This window comes from Danio rerio, chromosome 8 (assembly GCF_049306965.1).
Source record: "Danio rerio strain Tuebingen ecotype United States chromosome 8, GRCz12tu, whole genome shotgun sequence".
Classification (NCBI taxonomy): domain Eukaryota; kingdom Metazoa; phylum Chordata; class Actinopteri; order Cypriniformes; family Danionidae; genus Danio; species Danio rerio.
The window spans coordinates 56,365,825-56,388,378 of NC_133183.1; the positions used below are offsets into that span (position 1 = coordinate 56,365,825).

The window sequence follows — 22,554 nt, forward strand, 5'->3', positions numbered from 1 at the left end:
CAGATAGGGTCCTGGGACAGGAGGCGTTCCTCTGATTCTCCTCGCTCTGCTCTTTCAAGGGAGCATCTGTGAGAATTCTGCTTCTCTTTGAGACCATCTATATGTTATCAAGCTTAAACTTGTAGAGTTTTGCTTGTAGCACGACAGTCTGTATTCTACACACGGCCAGCGATTCCTAAAGTGTTTAGGCAGTTTTAGAAAATGTTGCTGTGGTTTAAAGAATCTTGACATTTTAATTCAGTAAAGGTGATTCCTTTTCATTATTGGCAGAAAATTGCCGCGTTGTGAAGACACGGAAAAGATTTCCACGGTGCTGCCTGTCCCACATGGCGTGAAACCTGAAGAGAATGGGATGAATAGTCACAGCTAATTCCTTCACAGCTTGACTAGTTATTTGTAACATTTTCCACTTTACGGTTTTTTACTGAACTCTTTGCATTTTCACCCCACACGACGAGGTTTCAAGCCAGCGCCAGTTTAATTTTATCTAAGTATTAATACATGTAATAACAATTAAGTTTACAAGTCAGCAAAGAAAATTATATAATTAAAAATAGTTGTATAAAGTATTGATAGCATAATCTATTATATTTTAAGTTCTGAAAATCTCTAATTAGTGACAAAACTAGTTTGTTTTGTGTTGTCTACTTTTATGTATTAATTTTCATAGCGTATAAGAGTTTATAAAGTTTGTAAAAGATAGCAGGACCAATATTATTTTTGAGCTCCTTTTTGAGAATAAAAACAGACAAGAGAGCAACCTGAAGCTGATTGGATGTCCAGCAGAAAGTATGGATGCTCTTTTTTGAGCACCAATAATGTGAGCAGTGCATTGACATGCTAATGGAGCTTTCCTTAAAAAGGAAAGAACTAGGGTGAATTCCTTCACTCAACTCAAGGAAGTCTGATAGTCCTTATTCATCTGGATTTTTTAAACACACTGAGCATTTAAGGACAATGGCTGCAGCATCCAACAGTGCGGCGACGGCAAAACCCCAAAACGTTAAAAAGGTGATTAGGTGATTTATTTGTTTGCTTGTTTTCAGCATGTGCTTATTGTGTTTGAAATTAATAGAAAATTATTTTATCTTCCAGGTTTCAAAACCACTGATGGAGAAAAAAAGAAGGGCGCGTATAAATAAATGTTTGAATCAATTAAAGAGCCTTCTGGAAAGCGCCTGTTCTAACAATGTAAGAAATGTTTATGGATTTTATAAAGTGATATTGATATAAAAATACAAAAATTCTAACACCACATCTCTATCTCAAAATCTAACTTGTGTGTTTTTATACCTATTCAGATCCGCAAGCGAAAACTGGAAAAGGCTGACATTCTGGAGCTCACTGTGAAACATCTGAGGCATCTGCAAAATACGAAAAGAGGTTTGTGATTATTTTAGATTTTATTTATATTAATAATCAATGTGTTTAATTAGGTTAATTTAATGAAATACTGGATTAATGATTAGAAATGTAAACAATAACTAGGCCTAAATATGAACTAAAGATCGATTTCTCTAAATGCAGGACTGTCCAAAGCTTGTGACTCTGCTGAATATCACGCTGGTTACAGAAGTTGTCTCAACACTGTAAGTCATTATCTACGAGCGTCGGACACAGACAGAGATTCCCGCTCCATCATGCTGACAAATCTTACGAGCGGTCTTAACCACAATAGAGTTCCTGATTTCAGTACCGTGGAGAGCGATCCCGCATTGATCTTTACACTACCAAGTACACTTCGACGACCACACAAAGTTCCCATTAGAACAGACGTCTCTTATTCCAGCTTTCAACAAACTGCAGAGAGAAAAGTTTGCTTAATGCCCAAGAGGACTGAGATTGGTGATAGCGACAGAATGTCATTGGACGCAGCTCTTAGGAGCCAGGAATCCAAAAAGGCAGAAACCACACACTTCAGACCTAAAGATTTAAAGGTCATTGAGTGCTGCATTTTCAAACAGAATTATTGGCGACCTTGGTAGGCTAATGACTGCCCCTGATCTCATTGTTTTAACACTTAGACGTAAAAAAAAGACCTCTATTTTGCTTCTCATGCACTGTGTATTTAGATTTTTTTTTCAAGAATGATGACGAATGTATATTTTATTAATAAACGTTTACAACATTACATTGAATATGTTTATTTGTGAACAACACACGTATATTGTGTATAATGCATGCCAGGCAAGAACATTTTAAATAGGCCCAACCAACAGTCCATTCCATGCGTGCAATTTTAGCGATTTCTTTCTTTAATTATATTTTTAAGGCTCCAATAGTATATCAGATGTAACGGGGCGGTTTAAGGCTGATTAGGTGGTTTTATTAGAAGCTGAATTCTTAATTTAGAACTAACTTTGTGTTAATTTCATATCAGTTTTCATGTCTCAGGGCACTTTATTCTGAGCAAAATTATAGCTGCTTAACCCACAAAGAAAGAGGAGTCATTTCTGAAATATGCTAATAGTTTGCTGAAATCCCCAGCATGAGGGACATAAATAATATGAAAAATATATATTTCAGTGTTGGCCATAGCCTATTTGCTTTCCAAAACTCAGAAATAAACATGCTGAGTTCTGGTGAAGCTGCGTGGTGTGGTGTGGCTTAAATATACTTTATTTTCTTTTATTTGTCCATATGTGGTTTGGCGACAATACGGCATAGCGCCTACATCCATAATTAATACAGAATCCAGCTACAACATGCGGACTGTGCGGAGCAGGCATTTAAATGACATGCTACACTCCGAAAAAGGCACACGTACAAATAATGTTCCTTAAGGAACAGTTTTGTACCTTTGTAAAAGTCGTACCTTATATGGTACAGAAAATACCTCTTATGATACTGTTCTGTAACTTTTATGGTACAACTACAATTAAAGTACACAATTGTTCTCATAAAAAGGTACAAAAGTGGTCTACAACTCCTTTTTTACAATATATGAAAATAAATATTACTGGAAAGGCAAAGCGATTTCATGAATAATTTCATAAACATTAATTATTAAGTTCCATAAAATGAAACAACTGGTAAAACAAAAATATAGCTATTGTAAACTTAACATTTAAGGCATGTTTAAAAAACATTTTGTAAGCATTTTCTGATAAATAGTTGGCAAAAGTCCTGCATATGCAAAGTGTTCATGCAGACATTTTAGTATTGTAAAGCTAATCAAACATTATGCATATCGTGCATACATTACGGAACTTTTGCATAATTATATTTTATTTTAAAATGAAGTAAATTAAATAAACTTTTTTTAGATGATTACCGAGGTATTGTGTGAAAATATGAAAAAATGTGTTATATTGTACATGGGAGAATGTGTTTCTGTAATATGTTTGTGAAAAGTCTTATGAAATATTTAGCAAAAAATAAATAATTTGGTTTGTGTTAAAGTATTTTTATTCTTTGTTGTAAATGGAAAAGGTGCATTTACACCATTATTTAAAAACGTTTAAAATTTTGTTTTATATTTACAGAAAATTAATTGACGCATTTTGGAAGCAACATGGAACACATTTGACACTGTTAAGGTACAAAGTGTCTTGTCACTGTAGTGGTACCTTTATGGATCAGATTTGTCCCTTTAATGAAGATATTGTATCTGCAGGTTTTAACAACCAAAGGTACATTTTGGTTTTCCATGGTGCAAATCAAGTTCATTCGTACAAATTGTAATAGTAAAAATGTGTTTCTTTGTCTTAAGGTACAATTCTCTTCCATAAAAAAAGTACTGCCACAGTGATTTGTACCTTTTTTTGGTACAACACTGAAACATTTTTTTTTAAAGTGTACGTAGTGGAAGAGTATTTTTATTGCTTTAGTAATTCATGTGGATAACCTAAATCATGAAGGGTAGTTCACTATTTTTAACAATTTGCAAAACTTTGTCTATGACATGCTGCTCCTTGTTAAAATAAAACAACAAAACGAGTAGGCTACGTGCAGTGCGCTTATACACACCTCTGCTAAAAGACAAGGCACTTAAAGGGTTTTCTGGGAGTATTACGTTCTATTTAAGAGCAATATTGTTTTGAAGAACTTTTTTGATTAGTTTTGCTTGTCTCCTTTTTAGATTAAAAAACCTGACATACCACCTTATTACTGGTTTTTCAGAAGCTCAGCCTTCGACACTGTCAACAATCTCGTTTAATTATTTGTTTTATAAAAGTCTACATATTTTAACTTTCAAAGTTTGTTTCCTACCAAAGGTGTTTTAAATAGTTTTTTGGGTAACAATTTGTAATAACTAGACCCTGAGAATCATTTAAGCATTATCAAATAGTGAATTCATTATATGTTAAGCATTAACTCTACATTATTAGACAGCATTAGCTACAAATGCTGTATTCCTGACTGATAAGCACATGTGCTTAATGTGCACATGTGCTTAATAAGCTTAATGATAGTATTTTCATAATTAAGTAATGAAAAAATAATCATTAACAAAGTATTGAATTATTAACAAATTAGATATTTAAGAATAGTTGGTGCTGTCTTAAGATTATTCAGAATGAGTTAGTAAATATTTAATAAGCAATTCTAATTGCCATTCATATCTTTATTATTATTTTGTGACCTAATCTAAAGTGAGGACTAGTTATGCTTTATAAATCCCTTATAAATGACAATTAAAGGCTCAGTTACATTCTAAACAAATAGGAAATAAATGGCGTTATTAATTTCTACTCATTTGAAGATAAATGAAACTGTATCAAATGAACAATACATCATTTCAATCTTATAAAATTACAGTTTATTCATTCATTTTTTCGTTTTCTTTTCGGCTTAGTCCCTTAATTAATCCAGGGTCGCCACAGTGGAATGAACCGCCAACTTATCTCGCACGTTGTTACGCAGCGGATGCCCTTCCAGCCGCAACCCATCTCTGGGAAACATCCACACACACTCATTCACACACACACACACACACACACACACACACACACACACACACACACACACACACACACACACACACACACACACACACACACTATGGACAAGTTAGCCTACCCAATTCACCTGTATACCATATGTCTTTGGACTGTGGGAGAAACAGGAGCACCTGGAGGAAACCCACGCGAACACAGGAAGAACATGCAAACTCCACCAATTGACCCAGCCGAGGCTAGATAACTGCTAAATAACTTTGAAATGTTGTTTCAAAATGTATCATTAAATTAGTATATTGTTGTTGTTTTACCCAATATTATTGAATTGTATTTGTTTGTAATTGTATTTTGACACTCCTGTTATTCGGCAATGTTTTAACGTTACAGTAATTTTATTCTTTAGATAAGATTGCAAAGATTGTTCATTTGATATCGAGCCTTCATTTGTCATTTATAAGGGATTTATAAAGCATACATAGTCCTCACTTAAGATTAGGCCACAAAACTGGATGAAGTTGAGTTAATAAAGCATTTATTAACATACATCGTAACCATATGCCTAAATAATAAAATATATAAATGTTGATTTCAATACATAATTAATCATTTACTAACTATTTCTAAATGATTCTAAAAGCCACCAACTAATCTTAAGTACAAATGGTTTGTAAATAATTCAATACTTAAATTTAATAATGAACTATTAATGAGTGACAAAGTATGAAAATACAATCATTAAGCTTATTATAAAAGTCAAGAACTCAGCATTTGTTGCTGTTTTTATAAACTGCTCACTAACGTCTCTTAATGTAGACTTAATGCTTAACAACTAATGAATTTGCTAATGTTTAATAGATGATTCATAGTGTAGATATTATAAAGTGTTACCGTTTTTTGTTCTCCAGTTTTTCGTTTTTTAGTTGAACAGAACATGTGATCAACTATGTTTAGTTGAAGATAATGTTTTCTGCTCCACTAAAAGTAATAGATATTAAATTAAGGATCCATACAAAGGTTTGTCTTAACTATTACTTGGGTTTATGCATAAACAGCTTCAGAAATATAAAATATATCATATTATATCGGTAAAGGTGCTATCAATCTTTGTAGGGTAATCTTAATTTGGTTTAGTAGTAATTAGTAATTTTACCCATATTTTTAATTAGTAGCCATATACATACTGAAATTTACCAAAACCTACAAATTAAAAAGAAACACTCATTTGTGGATTTATAACATCATTATCTCATGTTCTTTATGAAACCTTATCGAAAGGGTTCTATTTATCACAAAAGGCTTCTGCTATTGGTACCACCCGAAGAACCCCAATTTGGTACTCTTTAATCAGTTTTCCTTAGAAGAAATATTTGTTTTGTAGCATACATTTACTTAAGATCAATTTAAAGTTCAAGGCATATTTTAGGTTAGTTTAAAATCAATATTAAAATTAATAACAGTTTCAGTAATATATTTAAAATGTTATATTATAACAGACATACATAGTATCAAACATTACTGATCTAAAATAGTGTAAAATAACCTATAATTATAATGGCAAGTTTGAGGTAATTTACCAGTGTACAAGTATATTTGCAGTATAATAAGGGTATACTCCAGTGTACACTCTCATTTGAACATGTCATGTTTTTTCCTGGAAATAATGTTTCTAAAGGAGCTTTTGACATGGGATTGAACCAGATTTTGATAAAAACCCAAACAATAAAACAAAAAAAAAAAATCTGAAAAATGAGTTATGTGTATTAACAATGGAATGACGCAAGGAGAAAGTACTGAAAAAATGTGTAAAAATCTTGATGGTCCTGTGGGTCTCATCTATCAAATCTGATCTTTATTATTTATTTTTCTATTGGAATCAGCTCAGGTGATTGGCCGGGCCATCCTACAGCTTGATTTTTGGCTGTGTTTGGATCATTGTCATGCTGAAATGGTTTCATCTTCATCCTCCAGCTAATGTAAATGTTGGACTGAAGGAGCTAATATTAATTTACAATGATGAAGGGCAGAAGGTTGCTGAATAACTACTGAAAGATTTCAGTTTCTTTCTGGGCTTTCCATGCCAGTCTACACCTTCCTTTCTTCATGTGTTCAGTACTTTTTTCCCTGTGTCATTTCATTTTATTACAAATAACCTAATTCTCAAATTAATTACTTTTGCGTTCTTTTTAATTTGCAGTCTGTTGATTATTGTGTTAAGCGCTACAGAAATGTATAGCAGAAAAAGAACAGATGACTTAGAGTTTGCTCTTACCAGCTAAAGAGTTTCAGCAACTGAACTCTCTGCATTCTCAGTGGAGTATCTGCTTATTAAGCCAGACTGGTTGTCAAGGAGTGGGTTGTTCTCTGGGACAGCACTGGTTCTGAGGAGCTGGTTGTAGGATATCTGGCACAATAAACTTTGATGAGCTCATTCTCTATAAAGGGAGATGATGTGTGTGGGAGGAGGTCTGCTGTCAGGAAGTGCTATTGAAAACTGGTTGCCACCTTAAAAGGGATGTAGCTGCTGTAGAGATGAAGTGGGAGGATACGGTGAGAGGAAGAGAAGCGAGGAGAATCTGAGGTGCTGCTTAGTAGGTTTTGGTGGCAGGATATTATGGCAGCAGGAACTAGAGGAGAAAAGCTTACCTTCTTAGCAGCTCTTTGCTTGACGTGATGGTCACAGAAATCATCTTTGAGGAAGCAAAGGAAGGTGTTAAACTCAATGGTCTGGAGGATAAATGACAAGCGCTTTCTCATGGTGTCAGCAAATATAAAAGCTTTACAAGGCAGCGAACCCCAGCACTGATCATTTTGCTTGTCTCTTCTGTTTAACACACCTGATTTAGACAGTCAGCTTGTAAGAAGAGCTCTCCAAGAAGGCACAACGTGCAGATGATGCTCCTAGGCTGCGTCTCAATCAGTACCCTAGCTCCAGATGTTGTTCATCAGTAGGTCTTGTAAACAAATTCGGGCACTAGTAAGGAAAGTGATGAGCTACAAACTGAAACACACACACTCATTATAACAGATATTAATAAACAACAAAAGTCTACATTCCTTCCAGGAGCCTTCGGTCCGGGAGCAAGCACTGACTTGTGGTGCAATTGCAAAGAGGCTATAGGTTTTTTAAAACCATTTCATTTAATGTTCCCCGCTGGTGGAATGATCTTTCCATTCCTACTTGGACTGCAGATTCACTGGTGTCTTTAAAACGATAATTAAAACCCATCTATTCCCAGAACACCTGAACCCTGGTTAATATAACCAAATTCACATGTGTTGAGCACTTTCTCTCTCCCTTCTCTCTCTCACCCTTTCTCTAGCACTAAATTCTCTGAGCACAAACACCTTACTTTGTTTAACCCTTGTGCACTGTTGAAATGTACTACTCTTTTGTTATGTTTGGGATGAAAACCTTCACTGAATTAAACTGCTGTTAAACTCCTGATCAAAGCTACTAAATTGTTAAAAAATTACTGGATTTTAACTCTTCAAATGCCAAATTGTCAATGATTTTACGAAAAAAATACACACAAAATGACGTATTATTAATATAAAAAGTAATTGTGGACTGGATTTCTTCACCTTTTATCACAGTCTTGAACATGTGAACGATTAGTAACAACTTCAGCTTTGATGCATTGTTAGATTTACATGTTCTCTCCCTAATTTACTGTTGGTGTTGGCTGTTTTTGCTACATTGACTTCAATTATAACCACATTTGATGGTACATCAATGCACCGTCTTTGTTTTTGTTTACTCCATGTAGTTCTGAGAGCTGAGATGCATATTTAGATTTTCTCAGTCATATTAAGGTAAGTGCTGTTATTCTTCATATAAAATCCATTAACTAAGCTTTTTTTATTTATTTATTTATTTTTTTGCACAGGCCTATCTAAAGGGTTAATGGTGCTAACTGATGATCAACAGTAAAGTAAAAGTTAATTTTACCTCTTTCCACCAGGGAAAACCAACAATCAAAAATGAATGATTATATGGTGTCATGATTTTGCAATTAAAAACTGTGGTTATAATGTAAGTCAATGGGGCAAAATCAGCCCCCAACAGTAAATTAGGGAGAAAATTTTTTTTTTGATCAAAAACAATGCATCAAAAGCATTTTTGTTTCACATGTCCAAGACGTGATAAAAGGTAAAAAAGAAATCCAGTCCACAATTACTTTTTATATTAAAAATAGGTAATTTTGTGTGTTTTTTCCAACGCAATCTCACAGCAATTCGTAACTTTTTGATTTAGTGGCTAATTCCTATAATTTAGTACGATTTGCTCATCCCTCAATGACAGTTGTGGTTAAGGCTGAGGTTGGGTGCTAGCCTCCTATTTAAAATCGTACATTTTTGTACGGCTGAACTCGTACGAATTGGCCACTAAATTGACAAAATGTAAAATACTTACGTTTTCTCATGAGATCAGGCTGTTTTTTCACCAAATCAGTGACATCATTTATAAATTTGGCTATTAAAGAGTTAAAATACTGTAATTTTCTAAGCATTTTATAAGTTTTGATTTTTGCTTAAAAATTATATATATATATATATATATATATATATATATATATATATATATATATATATATATATATATATATATATATATATATATATGTATATATGTATATATATATATATATATATATATATATAAAATGCATCATATATATATATATATATATATATATATATATATATATATATATATATATATGTATGTATGTATGTATGTATGTATATATATATATATATATATATATATATATATATATATATATATATATATATATATATATAATTTTTGTGCAAAAATCAAAACTTATAAAATGCTTAGAAAATTACAGTATTTTAACTCTTTAATAGCCAAATTTATAAATGATGTCACTGATTTGGTGAAAAAACAGCCTGATCTCATGAGAAAACATGACAAAATTTTACATTTTGTCAATTTAGTGGCCAATTCGTACGAGTTCAGCCGTACAAAAATGTACGATTTTAAATAGGAGGCTAGCATGTATGTAAGTATGTATGTATGTATGATGCATTTTTACAGCAGTCTAAATCAATGGATGTTTTCCCTCCCGAACATAACTATGGGATAGAAAATTTGCCCAGAATGTATCGTTCAGATTATTTTTAAATTTCATGGCATTTTTTCAAAATAAGTGTCAAAATAAGATTTGTCACCAAAAATTATTCTGCCAGCTGAAACAGAAAAAGTTATGGCCAAATTAAGACTCAAAATCACACCAGAGTGGATGAAAACATCCCCAACAGTACATAAGGGATAACTAGTTTAAGCATGTTTAAGCATCATCTGTCTGATGGAAAACATCAGGAGTAGTAGTGCAGTTACATTTATTATAGAGAACCCCAAAATTGTGGTATTGATTTAGATGAAGATGTATTGTTTTAAACATTGTAGTTATTACTTATAATAATGTGAATATTGGCTTGCATGGTTCGGGATCTGCAGAGCTGTGCATCAATGAATTTGCTCTTCAGTGTTTGAACTCACAGTAGTGATTATTAAACCACACTGAACTGAGCTAAACTGAACTAAACTTAAACTCTGAAAACTGAACTGACACTATTTCAATTTACTAAAAGCGCTATACAAATAAAGGTGAATTGAACTGAATATTGTTTCTTGTGTGTTAAATAATTAGATTGTTTCATTTAGGCTAGCATCAACATTTCACCCATTAAACGATTATAAATGTTTGCTAAACTGTTCCTAACCTGTCTAACTTAGTTTTTTATTGTTAAAAAGAAACAAGTAATAGATTCTTTTTAAGAAAACATCTCTCGGATGATCACAGGATTCTCATTTTGTGCTTCTGAACTTCCGTTAAGGGCGCATCCATTTACTGTGCAATTTTGCGATTAAGACACCACTTAAAATGGCTGACTACTCAACAAGGGTGCTGATTGAGACGGTGTTCACTGCTGAGAGGAAATGGTCTGAACTTGAAGTTTACTTTATTTAAAAAGATTTACGTAAGATTAAACCAGGACAGGATTATTAAAAAAAGTAGTTTATTTCCAGATGGATTGGTCACTAATGACTTCCATTTCAAGTATATGGTTACCATAGTACTTTTTCCTACTATGGAAGTCAATGTTGACATCAACTGTTTAGATAATGTAATGTGTACTTATTTAGCACATTTTATTGTGTATGTCCATACACCTTAAGCGCTTCACAATCACTTTGATGATTCGATGGCAGCCACAGGACAATGACACCAGTGCCCTCACCACACACCAGCCATAGGCACACACCAGCCATAGGGGGAATGGAGAGACAGTGATAGAGCCAATTCAGTGGATGGGGATGAATAGGAGGCCATGATTGGTAAGGGCTAATGGAGGAAATTTGGACACCAGGGTTACACCCCTACTCTTTATGAGAAATAACATGATTTTTAATGACCAGAGAGTCCGGGCCTGGGTTTAATATCTCATCTGAAAGACGGCGGTCACTGACATAATAGTGTCCCCATTACTACACTGGTTACAGGTGGTTATTGGTACCCAAATATAACTAAAAATACCTTTGAGGTACCATTATGGACCCTTTAGGGCCCTTCTAATATTTACCTTTTGAAAACATACTGCTCCAGAGACAGCTCCTGTACCTTTATTTCTGAGAGTGTATACTGAGGCATTAGGACTCACACAGAGCACAGGTTGAGCCCCCCCTGCTGGCCTTACTAACACCACATCCAACAGCAACCTAGTTTTCCCATGTGGGATCCCATCCAGTTACTGACCAGGCTCAGCCCTGCTTAGCTTCAGTGAGTAACCGGTCTTGGGCTGCAGGGTGATATGGCTGCGGCAACTGACTAATGACATTTTTCAAAATGTCCTCTTGTTTTCAATAAAAGAAACTCCTCCGTCCATGAATTGGGAACTATGGTATGAAGAGATTTTTTTTTCATATTTCAACAAAATATCAGTGGTCCGTTTTTAACCTCAGAAGTTTGTAAAGCTTCATTTATCACATTTTAACCCTTTATAGCACACTCATGGAAAAACTAAGTGTTATTGCAAGTCAATAAAATTTTTATGACTTAAAAATAATTATTATATTGTAATCAATGTTAATTAAGTTACCATATATAGTTCTTCACCCAATGACTGGGTTAATGTATAATAAGAACTTGATTAAAACTGTCTGGTTGCCTTATTCATATTCAAAATGATGAACAGTACTGATTCTTTAATGGTGATCATATCAACAGTACACAACCTGACAAAATCCTTGTCACCTGTTCACGTTTTAAAACTACAATTAATAATTTGTCTTCTAGTTGATTATTGGGTGTCAAAGTGGCTTATATAAAAGGCGAAGGCCTCTAGATTACGCTTATTTTACCAAAATAAAATATGATGATGCCTTGATTTTTAATTAGTTAATTAGGACAGTAAGGTCTGACTTTGCTTAGACAAAAGACTTGTCTCTAAACAGAAATAATGTACAGTATATAAAGTCATGGTGCAATGAAAAAGAATGAATATTGTGTTTGACTCCCATGAGCTAAAAGTCAAGATATTATTTGTTGTTCTTACAACTGGGATCCACGACAAGCCATTTGTCAGGTAGTGTAAAGTTAAGCTCATATGTCAGAGTGGCTTATTTAGGTTTACATTGTGAAATGTCATATGCTACATTGTGAAATGTCATATGTACCGTAAGTGGTTATATATAAAACAAGGCTTACGCCATTTCAAGATGATTTTAGTCAATGTATATATTCCACCAGATAGAAACCTTTACACATTCAGTTTAATACCATCCCAGTTATGATAAAATATGATTCTGTCTTCAAAAGCCAATGAATTTAAGGGGACAAAAATGTTTACAGCCATCCAGATTATAGGAATATGAAGACTCACCGATGCCCTTTTAGTAAGTTAGATTAGATAAGAGCAATCTGCAGGTTCCCATATGAAATTTAAAGAATATCAATGGGGATCCCAACAAAGCTGCCTAGCATCAAGCACCATTTTATATTTCAACACCAAAATCTGGCTGTATGAAATGTATAAAAGTGCATGTTGGCAGTAAGCAGATATATTTTTATATATATATAAATGAACAAAAACAAATGATTTAAAAATCTTGGGGTAAGGTGTAGAAAATGTGGTCATATACAATATAACATACTACATCAAATATCCAAATCTGATTGAGTGGTTATGTCTCCTATCAAATAAAATTACACCAGCTTTCAAAAAGATTCTTTTCTCCACATGACAAAAGATGATGTCCCTTATTTTGTAAAAAAATCAATTTAAATAAAGGTGCATGTCGACTGCAGGCTGTGGGTGCTTTTAAATAGTGTCATATCAAACTTTGTTACGGGCTACCAGACAAATAAGACTGTAATCATGAGAATAACAATGCATCAGATTTACATGTTCAATCATCACAAAGCACTTAACACAAACTCATTTAAAAACATATTTGTGAAATGAAACATTTTTTTTTTTTAGCCTTTTGGCAATCACGTCTGGATCTACAAAGAGAACCTTGTGCTTTAAAAATATGGATTTAAACTATATAACAAAATATCTCTTCTGTTTACTTGAAAAGAAACATGCCACACCATCAGAAACAACAAAAACACAGTTAAAGAGTTAGCTAAAAGCTCTGTGAGCGTTGAAAAGAAACTATGTAAACAGTTCCACTGCCAAGTTGACCTTTGAGGTTTCATTAAACGAAGAGAACAAAATGATTCAGACATCTGTTTACTGAAATATCAATTCTCTCACAAACAAAAAAAGTGCTATTTCACTACAGAGTCATCTGGATTAGGGTTGGGCTGATAAACGATGCCATCGCCGATGGCCGATAGACAACATAATGCTGAGCCGGCAACGCCGATCCTCCACCTCGCCCCCCTAGCAAACCCGCTCGTGAAAATACACACTTTACACTAATACGTCTTAGTGTTAAAATGGCATTTTAGAATGAAAATGATTCACATCCACACCGTGTTTTACCTAGCATTTCTGAACAGCCCTCCATCCGCTGAAAACGCACATCACGTGACCCCACACACACAGACAGACACAGCCACACACACACACACACACAGCTACACACTGTCATGCACACGTCTGAGCTCCAAAGACAGAGAGCAATGCACGTCGGACAGTTTATCAAGAATGTACTGCTGGATCGTCGGCGCAAGTGGTGTAGTGGTTAGTGCGTCAACACATGCACTCCGGTGCTTGCGGCAACCCGGGTTCGATTCCACCTCGTGGTCCTATGCCGATCCTTCCCCTCTCTCTGCTCCCCATGCTTTCCTGTCAATTCTCTCTACTGTCCTATCAAAAATAAAGGTGAAAACCCCGAAAAATTATATATATATATAAAAAAAAAGAATGTACTGCTGAATCGCGTCTCACTATAGCTGTTAAACGTGATATTTAGACATCCCAAGTTCTGGAAGTCTCTATGCATTTGCGGGGCTGTGAAAGTGATAACCTCCCGAAAATCACGCGTCTCCCTCTCGGTGTAGAAGTCGATTCTGATCCCTTCTGTAATTCCAGTTCCCTCTCTATGGAGTATTTCCGCTGACAGCTTATGCAGACACACCTATACACAACTTGGTTAACGGAAAGGAAAGTGGTCCTAAAAGTATTTTTTTCCGAACAAACATAATTGTAGGCCTTTGCGCAATATTAAACTAGGGTGCATAAACACTGAAATTAGAAAAAAGCTATGGATACAAACAAGAACCACAGAAAATACTTAATTAGAATAATTATATTACGCTACTTTGGTATTGCAAGACATGAAAGCATTGTCCATTTTCCCTTTCCGTACACCCAGTTGTGTCCGCAGACTCTGTTAGCGGACATGCTTTGTAGAGGCGGAACTGGAATTCCAGAAGGGAACAGAATCGACACCGATCCTCATATAAGTCACGCACCCTTCTCACCCCCCGGATCCCTCCTTGCTTTTCAGACACGTCACGCGCACTCTATCAATCACCCCCCTCCTCCCACACACTTTTACATGATGACGATGCCATCAACCATGGCGACATTTGACATTAGACTGTGTACGATGCCAATTTGGTCGACATTGCCCAACCCTAATCTGGATCCTCATTTCCTGCTGGGCACAGGTCTTTGGATGACTCCTTTCTCTTATATATTTATGAGAGAAGGGCGATTTGGGCTAAATTGTAATATATATATATATAACCATGAATGTAGGAAATATAAAAAATACTTGGGAGATGTTTTGGTCACACTTTATATTGATGGTCCGTTTGTTGGATTTAAGTTACATTGCATCTACATGCCAATTAATTTCTCATTAAATTATAAGTAGACTGTTAGGGTTGTGGTTAATGCAAGTTTACATGTACTTGCAAAGTTTCTTACAGTCAGTTAAGTGTCTGTTTAGCAGCAGTATCAACAGATATTAAGCACAGTCTACTAATACTCAAATGGATCATCAAAATAAAGTGGTACCAAATGTTACTTCTAATGGTACTTTGGTTAAAAAAAATGATTACGATTAAATTAACCCAAACAATTATATATATGATATCTCACATTACATAAGTGCTGACTTCAAGACACTTACCTGCCACTCGGCTTGACCTCACTTGCCAATCCCGAAATCTAGCCTTGTATCAGTAACACACAACAAGGCAATAAAGATATCCCAATGCTGTTTTAAATCAACCACATCTCAAAACGGCCAATTCCTAGAATACAAAACATTCCACATAGTCAAAGCTGTAATACTAATAAACATATCAGGGACTATTTTATGATACTCCAAAAAAAACCAACAACTGTTCCTTAGTGTGTGGATCCTATGGATTCCGAGTGAAAAGTGATATAGCCGGACGATGCAGATTGTGAGCTTATAAAACTATTTGTGCTTCCTTTGCTTTCACCTTTTGACAGGTGTTTGTGGTCCACCCAAGCAGATGCGTTTACCTGTCCTGTCCTAATACTTGGAGAAGATTGATCCCCGGTCCGTGCACCCAATGGAACCAGCTCTGGTGCATTCTTGGCATCGTGCCTATGTTCAAGGCATCCCTTAACGACAGAACCTTCGCCGGCTGCACTGCCATCTTTGGCCTTCCTCGGCGTATCCTGAGGGATCTCAGATATCATGGCTCCTGAGCAGCGTCTCAACACTTGAGGTTCGCGCTCAAAGTGTGTGAGCGGGAAGTGCGGCAGCAAGACGATGTGCTGCTGGAACGACTCTGGGATCAGAGAGATGGCAGAAGCTCGCCGCGGACTCCTCATTGGACTGGCCAAAGGTGTCTCATCGATGAAATTAATCACTTCGTCGCGGCTAAAACACTTGAAATTGTCCTCATAACGTTCGACTCGGGGAATCTGCTTGAGTGAATGCATGTCCTCGGATCGCCTCCTCTTGCGGTGCGGGTGGCTCTCCTCGCGGTAGGAGGCCGGGCTGCTCCGACGCCTCTCGTGGCGCGGCGAGTTGTATTGCGGGATGCCGATGATGTCCTCTGTGGAGCCCCAGCGATGCAGGTAAGACGGGATCTGACCGGTGGTCCACATGTCGGTTTCGTCGTGGGAGTATCTTCTTGTAGGCGGCACCTGGAGTAAAACACACACAAATGAACCAGCACTTTATAAAAGCTAAAGTCTACTCATTTGTGCTTCCGGCTCAATATAAGAGAAATTGCACGTGTTCTCTCTATGCTTTTGCGTCTCTTTTGGAATCTACGATGGCACAACAGGTTTGCTTTCACTTTAAAGTGCTAATATATGAATATTAGAGGTTCATAAGAGGTTTTTAAATATTTTTATAGGGATATTTAAATGTTTTGAGCTTTACATTAACCCACAAAGACATTTTGTGTTTAAAAGATTTCTAATAGACGTCTAAATATAGACCTCTTAGCTAAAACAAGGCTACATTTGGGATAGATGACAAAAAATAAATAAAAATTGTCATCTATTAGAGCAGAAATTCCCAACCCTGTTCCTGAAGGCACACCAACAGTACACATTTTTAACCTCTCTCTAATTAAGCACACCTGAATCAACTCATAAGAACATTAGAAGAGACTCCAAAACCTGAAATGAATGGGTCAGATAGGGGAGACATCCAAATTATATACACTATCTGACAAAAGTCTTGTCGTTGATCCCAGTTGTAAGGGCAACAAATATTATATTGACTTCTAGTTAATCATTTGGAAAAGAGGAAGAAGGTAATTTTTTCCTATGAATCATCTGCTGAGCTGTATCCCGATCATCACAAATACTGCAGAAGACCTACTGGAACCCACATGCCCAAGATTTTCACAGAAATCAGTCTAGTTTGGTGAAGGAAAAATCATGGTTTGGGGTTACATTCAGTATGTGAGATATGCAGAGTGGATGGCAACATCAACAGCCTGAGGTATCAAGACATTTGTGTTGTCCACTACATCACAAACCACAGGAGAGGGCAAATTCTTCAGCAGGATAGCGCTCCTTCTCATACTCTCCTCCACATCAAAGTTCCTGAAAGCAAAAAAGGTTAAGGTGCACCAGGATTGGCCAACACAGTCACCAGATATGAACATTATTGAGCATGTCTGGGGTAAAATAAAGAAGGAGGCATTGAAGATGAATCCAAAGAATGTTGATGAACTCTAGGAGTCCTGCAAGAACACTTTCTTTGCCATTCCAGACGACCTCATTAATAAGTTATTTAAGCCATTGCAGAGATGTATGGATGCAGTCCTCCAAGCTCATGGGAGTCATATACAATATTGATTATTTTTCCACTTCACCATGACTTTATATTCTATACTGTACATTATTTCTTTTAAGTGATAAGACTTTTTTTCTGAGCAAAGTCAGAACTTACTGTCCTGATTAAATAATTAAAAATCAAGATCATGATCATATTTTATTTTATTTTGGTGAGATAAGCGTAATCTAGAGGCCTTCGCCTTTCATATAAGCCAGTTCTGATGCCAAATGATCAACTAGAAGTCAAGTTATTGCTGTTCCTAAAACTTGCATAGTCGACAAGACATTTGTCAGGTAGTGTTCTGTTGATGTGCCTCCAGGAACAGGGTTAGAAATTTTCAGGAATTGTATTTGTTTCAGCTCTTTTTAAATAAGTAGTTTGAACAAACAGCAGTGTGTTTATTAGCCGAGTAGTCTATAGCTGCGTCCCAAATGGCACACTATACACTATGCACTCATGCACTATGTACTTATGCACTTACACACTCAAGAGGATAGTACATGTATGTAGTGTCGTCCCAAATGGCACACTAATGGTTTTTTACTAAGCTGAAATTCAAACCGTTTCCCTGATGACGTTTGACGGTTGCCAAATAAGTGAAATATGACCGAATTATCAAATAATACCTGCCGTGAGTATTGCCGCATTCACCATCGGGAGGCGCTATAATCCCTCTCGTAGGAGAATTTTGCTTTTATCATCCAAAATAAATAAAGTTATCCAACATGTGGGTCCGATAGCTCCGCCCCTTCCCCTACGCAAGCAAACCTGCGGTCGTTGAGTTCGTGAAGTGTCCATCATTCCACACTTCATTTTACCAGCTGAATGAGTGCATCATCCGGGTAATTAAAGTGCACTTATTATTTTTAGAGTTTTCAGTGTGAACGCACTACTTACAATATTTATACTACAAAATGGCGTAGAATAGTGCATAAGTAAGCGATTTGGGATGCAGCTAAGGTTTTAGAATATTGTTAGACGTCCATTAGACTTTTACTAACAGTTCAAATGTACTTCTAGCCAAGACGTTGGATGAAAAAAAACTTTAAAAGAAAATAATTTTTGTATGTCTATTCGACATCTATTAAACACAAAAATGCAGGGAAGTGAATTATTATTATTTATTTGTGTGTTTTACAATCACTCATTCTACAAACAGATACTCACATTCCACATTGTTCTGAGAACTACACAGGAAAGACATAAAATTAGTCTTTAGTATTGGAAAGAGCTTTAAATACACTATCCAAAGCATACAGCACAAGCCTAGCACGGAAGCGACTGTATTGATAAATGCAGGAATGAGCCAGCAGTTTACAAGGAAGCCCTATGCATTATGAGGTCTGATTGAGGCCAGTAGAGGGAAGCAAAGCATCATTTAAGCAGTGGCATTCAGAGTTTCCTTTTCTTTTCTTGCAATAGCTCAGTGGATAGATTTGCTTAAACAACATTGCTGATGATGTCATCAATTTAAACAGTTATCAACATATACACAAGCTTAATTACATATTAGAAAACATTTATGTTCTGGCATTTTAAAAACCTTGATACAAACAGCTGAAGGCAAACGTATTAGCCCTCCTGTGAATTTGTAATATTTCCCAAGTGCTGTTTAACGGATACATGATTTTTGCATGATTTAAAATGTTTTTTTTTTGCTAAAATATTTTTATATTTTTATTGTCTTTGCCATAATTACAGTTAATCATGGATTTAAATGCCTAACTAGGTTCATTACATTAACTAGGCAAGTTGGGTTAAATAGTCATTGTTTTTTCTTTAGCCAGTCAAAAAAAAAAAATCTTAAGGTAATAATACTGATCTTAAAAAAAAAATTAAAACTGATTTTATTCCAGCCAAAGTAAAAAAATAAAAATAAATTCTAGAGAAGAAAAAAAAATGGAAAAACTGGGAAAATTTCCTTGCTCTGTTAAAGATCACTGCATAAAAAAGACTTTTTCACAGGGGGCTAATAATTTTGCCTTCAACTGTATATCTTATTTATAAAAGCTTGTCATTTTATTTGTATTATGCTGCTTATTGATGAAACATTACAGTTGTTTATCAGCGTTAAATATAATTGTTTAGGAGCATTTATTATTCCGAATGGCTTGACAGCAAAGCTTGTACTAAGCAGCTTGTACTTCCCAATGATGTTCTAATACTCAATGAGGATGATGCAAAACACTGGTGAAATTGAAAAAGAACACTGATCATTATTCTATAGCACAAGACTGTATCCAAAATCACCCCTTATTCTTTTTACAAATTGTGCACTATTTGAGGGAGAAGTCATTTGTTGTGGTGTCCGAAATCATAGTGGATATTCTGAAGTGCATATAACCAAGCACACAAAGCACCACAGAAATGAGTATAACTGATGTACACTCAACAACTAGAATATTCATGATGCACTGTGAGTGTTTGTGTAACAAATGAATTCCCTCATCTGTCCACAAGATGGCATCCAATGGAGATGTAGCATAGGCTAGCAAGTGAAGTGTTTGTTAGAGCAACTGACTTCCATGTACAAAAGTGCCAGTTAAATCCCAGCTCAGACCGGGTTGGGTGCAGTAGAACCGGTGGGTTACACATGGGGGCTCTTCCGGGACGGGAGTGAGGTTTAGAGAGTTTTGTGTAACAGAGTTTAGCTAGTGAAGTGCTGTTTAGGTAAACCTTACTCGTCTGAACTCGAAAAGGTGCTCTAGCGACAGACACTGTAGGCCACAGTCTTTAACATCCTTGTTAAAGCAAGCGACTCCCATGCAGAGAGTCACCAGCTCGATCTCAGCTCAGAGTGGGTTGGGTGGTGTAGGACCGGCGGGGTTAGATTGGTGCCATGACCCGGATAGGAGTGAGGTTTAGGGGTGTGAGTGTAGAGGAGGCCAGCTAGTGAAGTGCTGTGCAGGTAAGCCTCACTCCTCTGACCTCTAAAGGTGCCCTAGCAACAGATGCTATAGGCCATGGCCTTGAGTCTCCTTGTTAAAGCAACAAACTCCCATGCAGAGAGTTGCCAGTTCAATCCCAGCATGGAGTGGGTTGGGTGGTAAAGGACTGCCAGAGTTACACAGAATTCAAATTCGGGCACCTAACACAAATCAAAATACTAAGTAATAGCTAAGTCTTAAATAACTATCCCAGTGTCCGACCAAGAAGTTTAAAATCTACTCCGTATCAAGAGGACTATATTAGACCCTCTCCATGCGAACACTGGTATTTTTTAAACCACAGTTTTTTTTCTATGCAGTTTCATTGTTTGTTTACACAAACAACGCAGTATTGGGTGATTGAAAGTGAAACTTTCTGAAAACTCTAACCAGCCCTGCTAAAATAACCAGCTTAATCCAGCCTAAGCTGGTCGTTTGGTTTTAGCTGGTCGACAAGCCTGGTTTTAGAGAGGTTTTGGCCATTTCCAGTCTGGTTTCCAGCCATTTCCAGCCTGGTCTTAGCTAGTTAAGCTGGAAAATGACCAGCTAAAACCAGCTAGACCAGCGTGGTTGAAGCTGGACATAGCTGGTTTTGGCTTGCTAGGCTGGTCAAGCTGGTTTTAGTTGGTCATCCCCCAGCCTAACCAGCTAAGATCAGGCTGGAAATGGCTGAAAACCAGCCTGGAATGGCCAAAACCTCTCTAAAACCAGCCTGGTCAACCAGCTAAAACCAGCCAACCTAGGCTGTTTTAATCTGTTATTTTCAGCAGGGAGGGTGAAGATTTTCTGAAACTCTGAATACAGTGTGGTTGAAAACAACTGAAGTTTTTCCTCATCACTGTTTTCTCCTTTCTGATTGGCCAAGACAAATTCTACACATTTGCACTAAATACATCCCATATTCAATGTCATTCTCATTGCAAGATGGTAATTTGCCTCTGTTCTCATGTTTGCATTGACCTGAATACAATTTATTGGCGAAAATACTTCATTTATTTTCCTTCGGCTTAGTCCCTTATTTATCAGGGGTAGCCATAGCGGAATGAACCAGCAACTATTCCAGCATATGTTTTACATAGCGGATGCCCTTCCAGCCGCAACCCAGTACTGGGACACGCCCATACACTCTCACATTCACACACGCACTCATACACTACGGCTAATTTTGTTTACCCAATTCTCCTATAGCACATGTCTTTGGACTGTTGGGGAAACCGGAGGACCCAGAGGAAACCCATGCGAACATGGGGAGAACATGCAAACTCCACACAGAAACGCCAACTGGTCCATCCAGGAGTTGAACCAGCGACCTTGCTGTGAGGCGACAGTGAAATTTGAAAGTGTCACTATCTTTGCCTGTTGGTTTGGTGCATCATGCACCATGGTGTGTTTTCATACGCATAAAAACAAAACAAAAAAAACGAAAACTCATTTACGTATGACCATGGCCTTAGTGGACTAATTTAGCGAATAGTCAATAGGAATTTAGAAGTTGATTTTGGATACAGTCTAATGCATTTTAAACATTGTTTTCTAGTTCTAATCAATAAGCATCAGTGTTTTTTGCCAAGTGTCTTTGAAACCGTTCTAACAAACACAATGTTAATGGCAGTTTTGTAAACTTTGAAGAGAATTTCAAATGTTGATTCGTGCAATGTACAGTATATAGCGGTAAATCTGCAATGGGAAGCAGTCAAGCACTGCCGATTCTCTAACAGAGCTTTGGGAAGTGTTTGGCATACAAGTTTATGGCATATTCTCCACATTTAACCTCCAAATCCAATTTCTCATTCCAGTCAATCATTGGTTAATTCATATAGAGAGAAAAATGGATGACAGGTGAGACTGATATTAATCAAGGCCAATGAAAGTTACAAGTGGAGGTTACATGTGAGTGTTAATGGGCAATTTGAATGGTTAAAAGTTTGAAGTGAAAGCATTGCACAGCTGTACATTTTAC

The 22,554-nt window shown here is 36.2% G+C and overlaps 2 protein-coding genes across 7 annotated transcripts in view; one reads left to right on the forward strand and one right to left on the reverse strand.

Moving 5' to 3' along the window:
- Positions 1-887: 887 nt before the first annotated feature.
- her3 (hairy-related 3) lies at positions 888-2,131 on the forward strand. The gene is made up of 4 exons (NM_131080.2): positions 888-1,011; positions 1,096-1,191; positions 1,302-1,383; positions 1,528-2,131. The coding sequence occupies exons 1-4, from the start codon at positions 958-960 to the stop codon at positions 1,983-1,985; spliced, it is 690 nt and encodes a 229-aa protein (NP_571155.1). The 5' UTR covers positions 888-957; the 3' UTR covers positions 1,986-2,131.
- Positions 2,132-12,638: 10,507 nt separating this feature from the next.
- The window catches only part of gpr153 (G protein-coupled receptor 153), a 93,035-nt gene continuing 83,119 nt past the window's right edge, over positions 12,639-22,554 (reverse strand). For 2 of the 6 annotated variants that reach the window (XM_068223221.2, XM_009304261.5), the window contains 2 exons: positions 18,835-18,854; positions 12,639-16,517 (listed from right to left, as the gene is read on the reverse strand). In XM_068223221.2, the coding sequence (XP_068079322.1) occupies positions 15,744-16,517; positions 18,835-18,854 (794 nt within the window). In that variant the 3' untranslated portion in view covers positions 12,639-15,743. The remainder of the gene's footprint in view (positions 16,518-18,834; positions 18,855-22,554) is intronic. The other 4 variants (XM_068223222.2, XM_009304260.5, XR_012384751.1 and 1 more) reach the window with 3 other exon arrangements.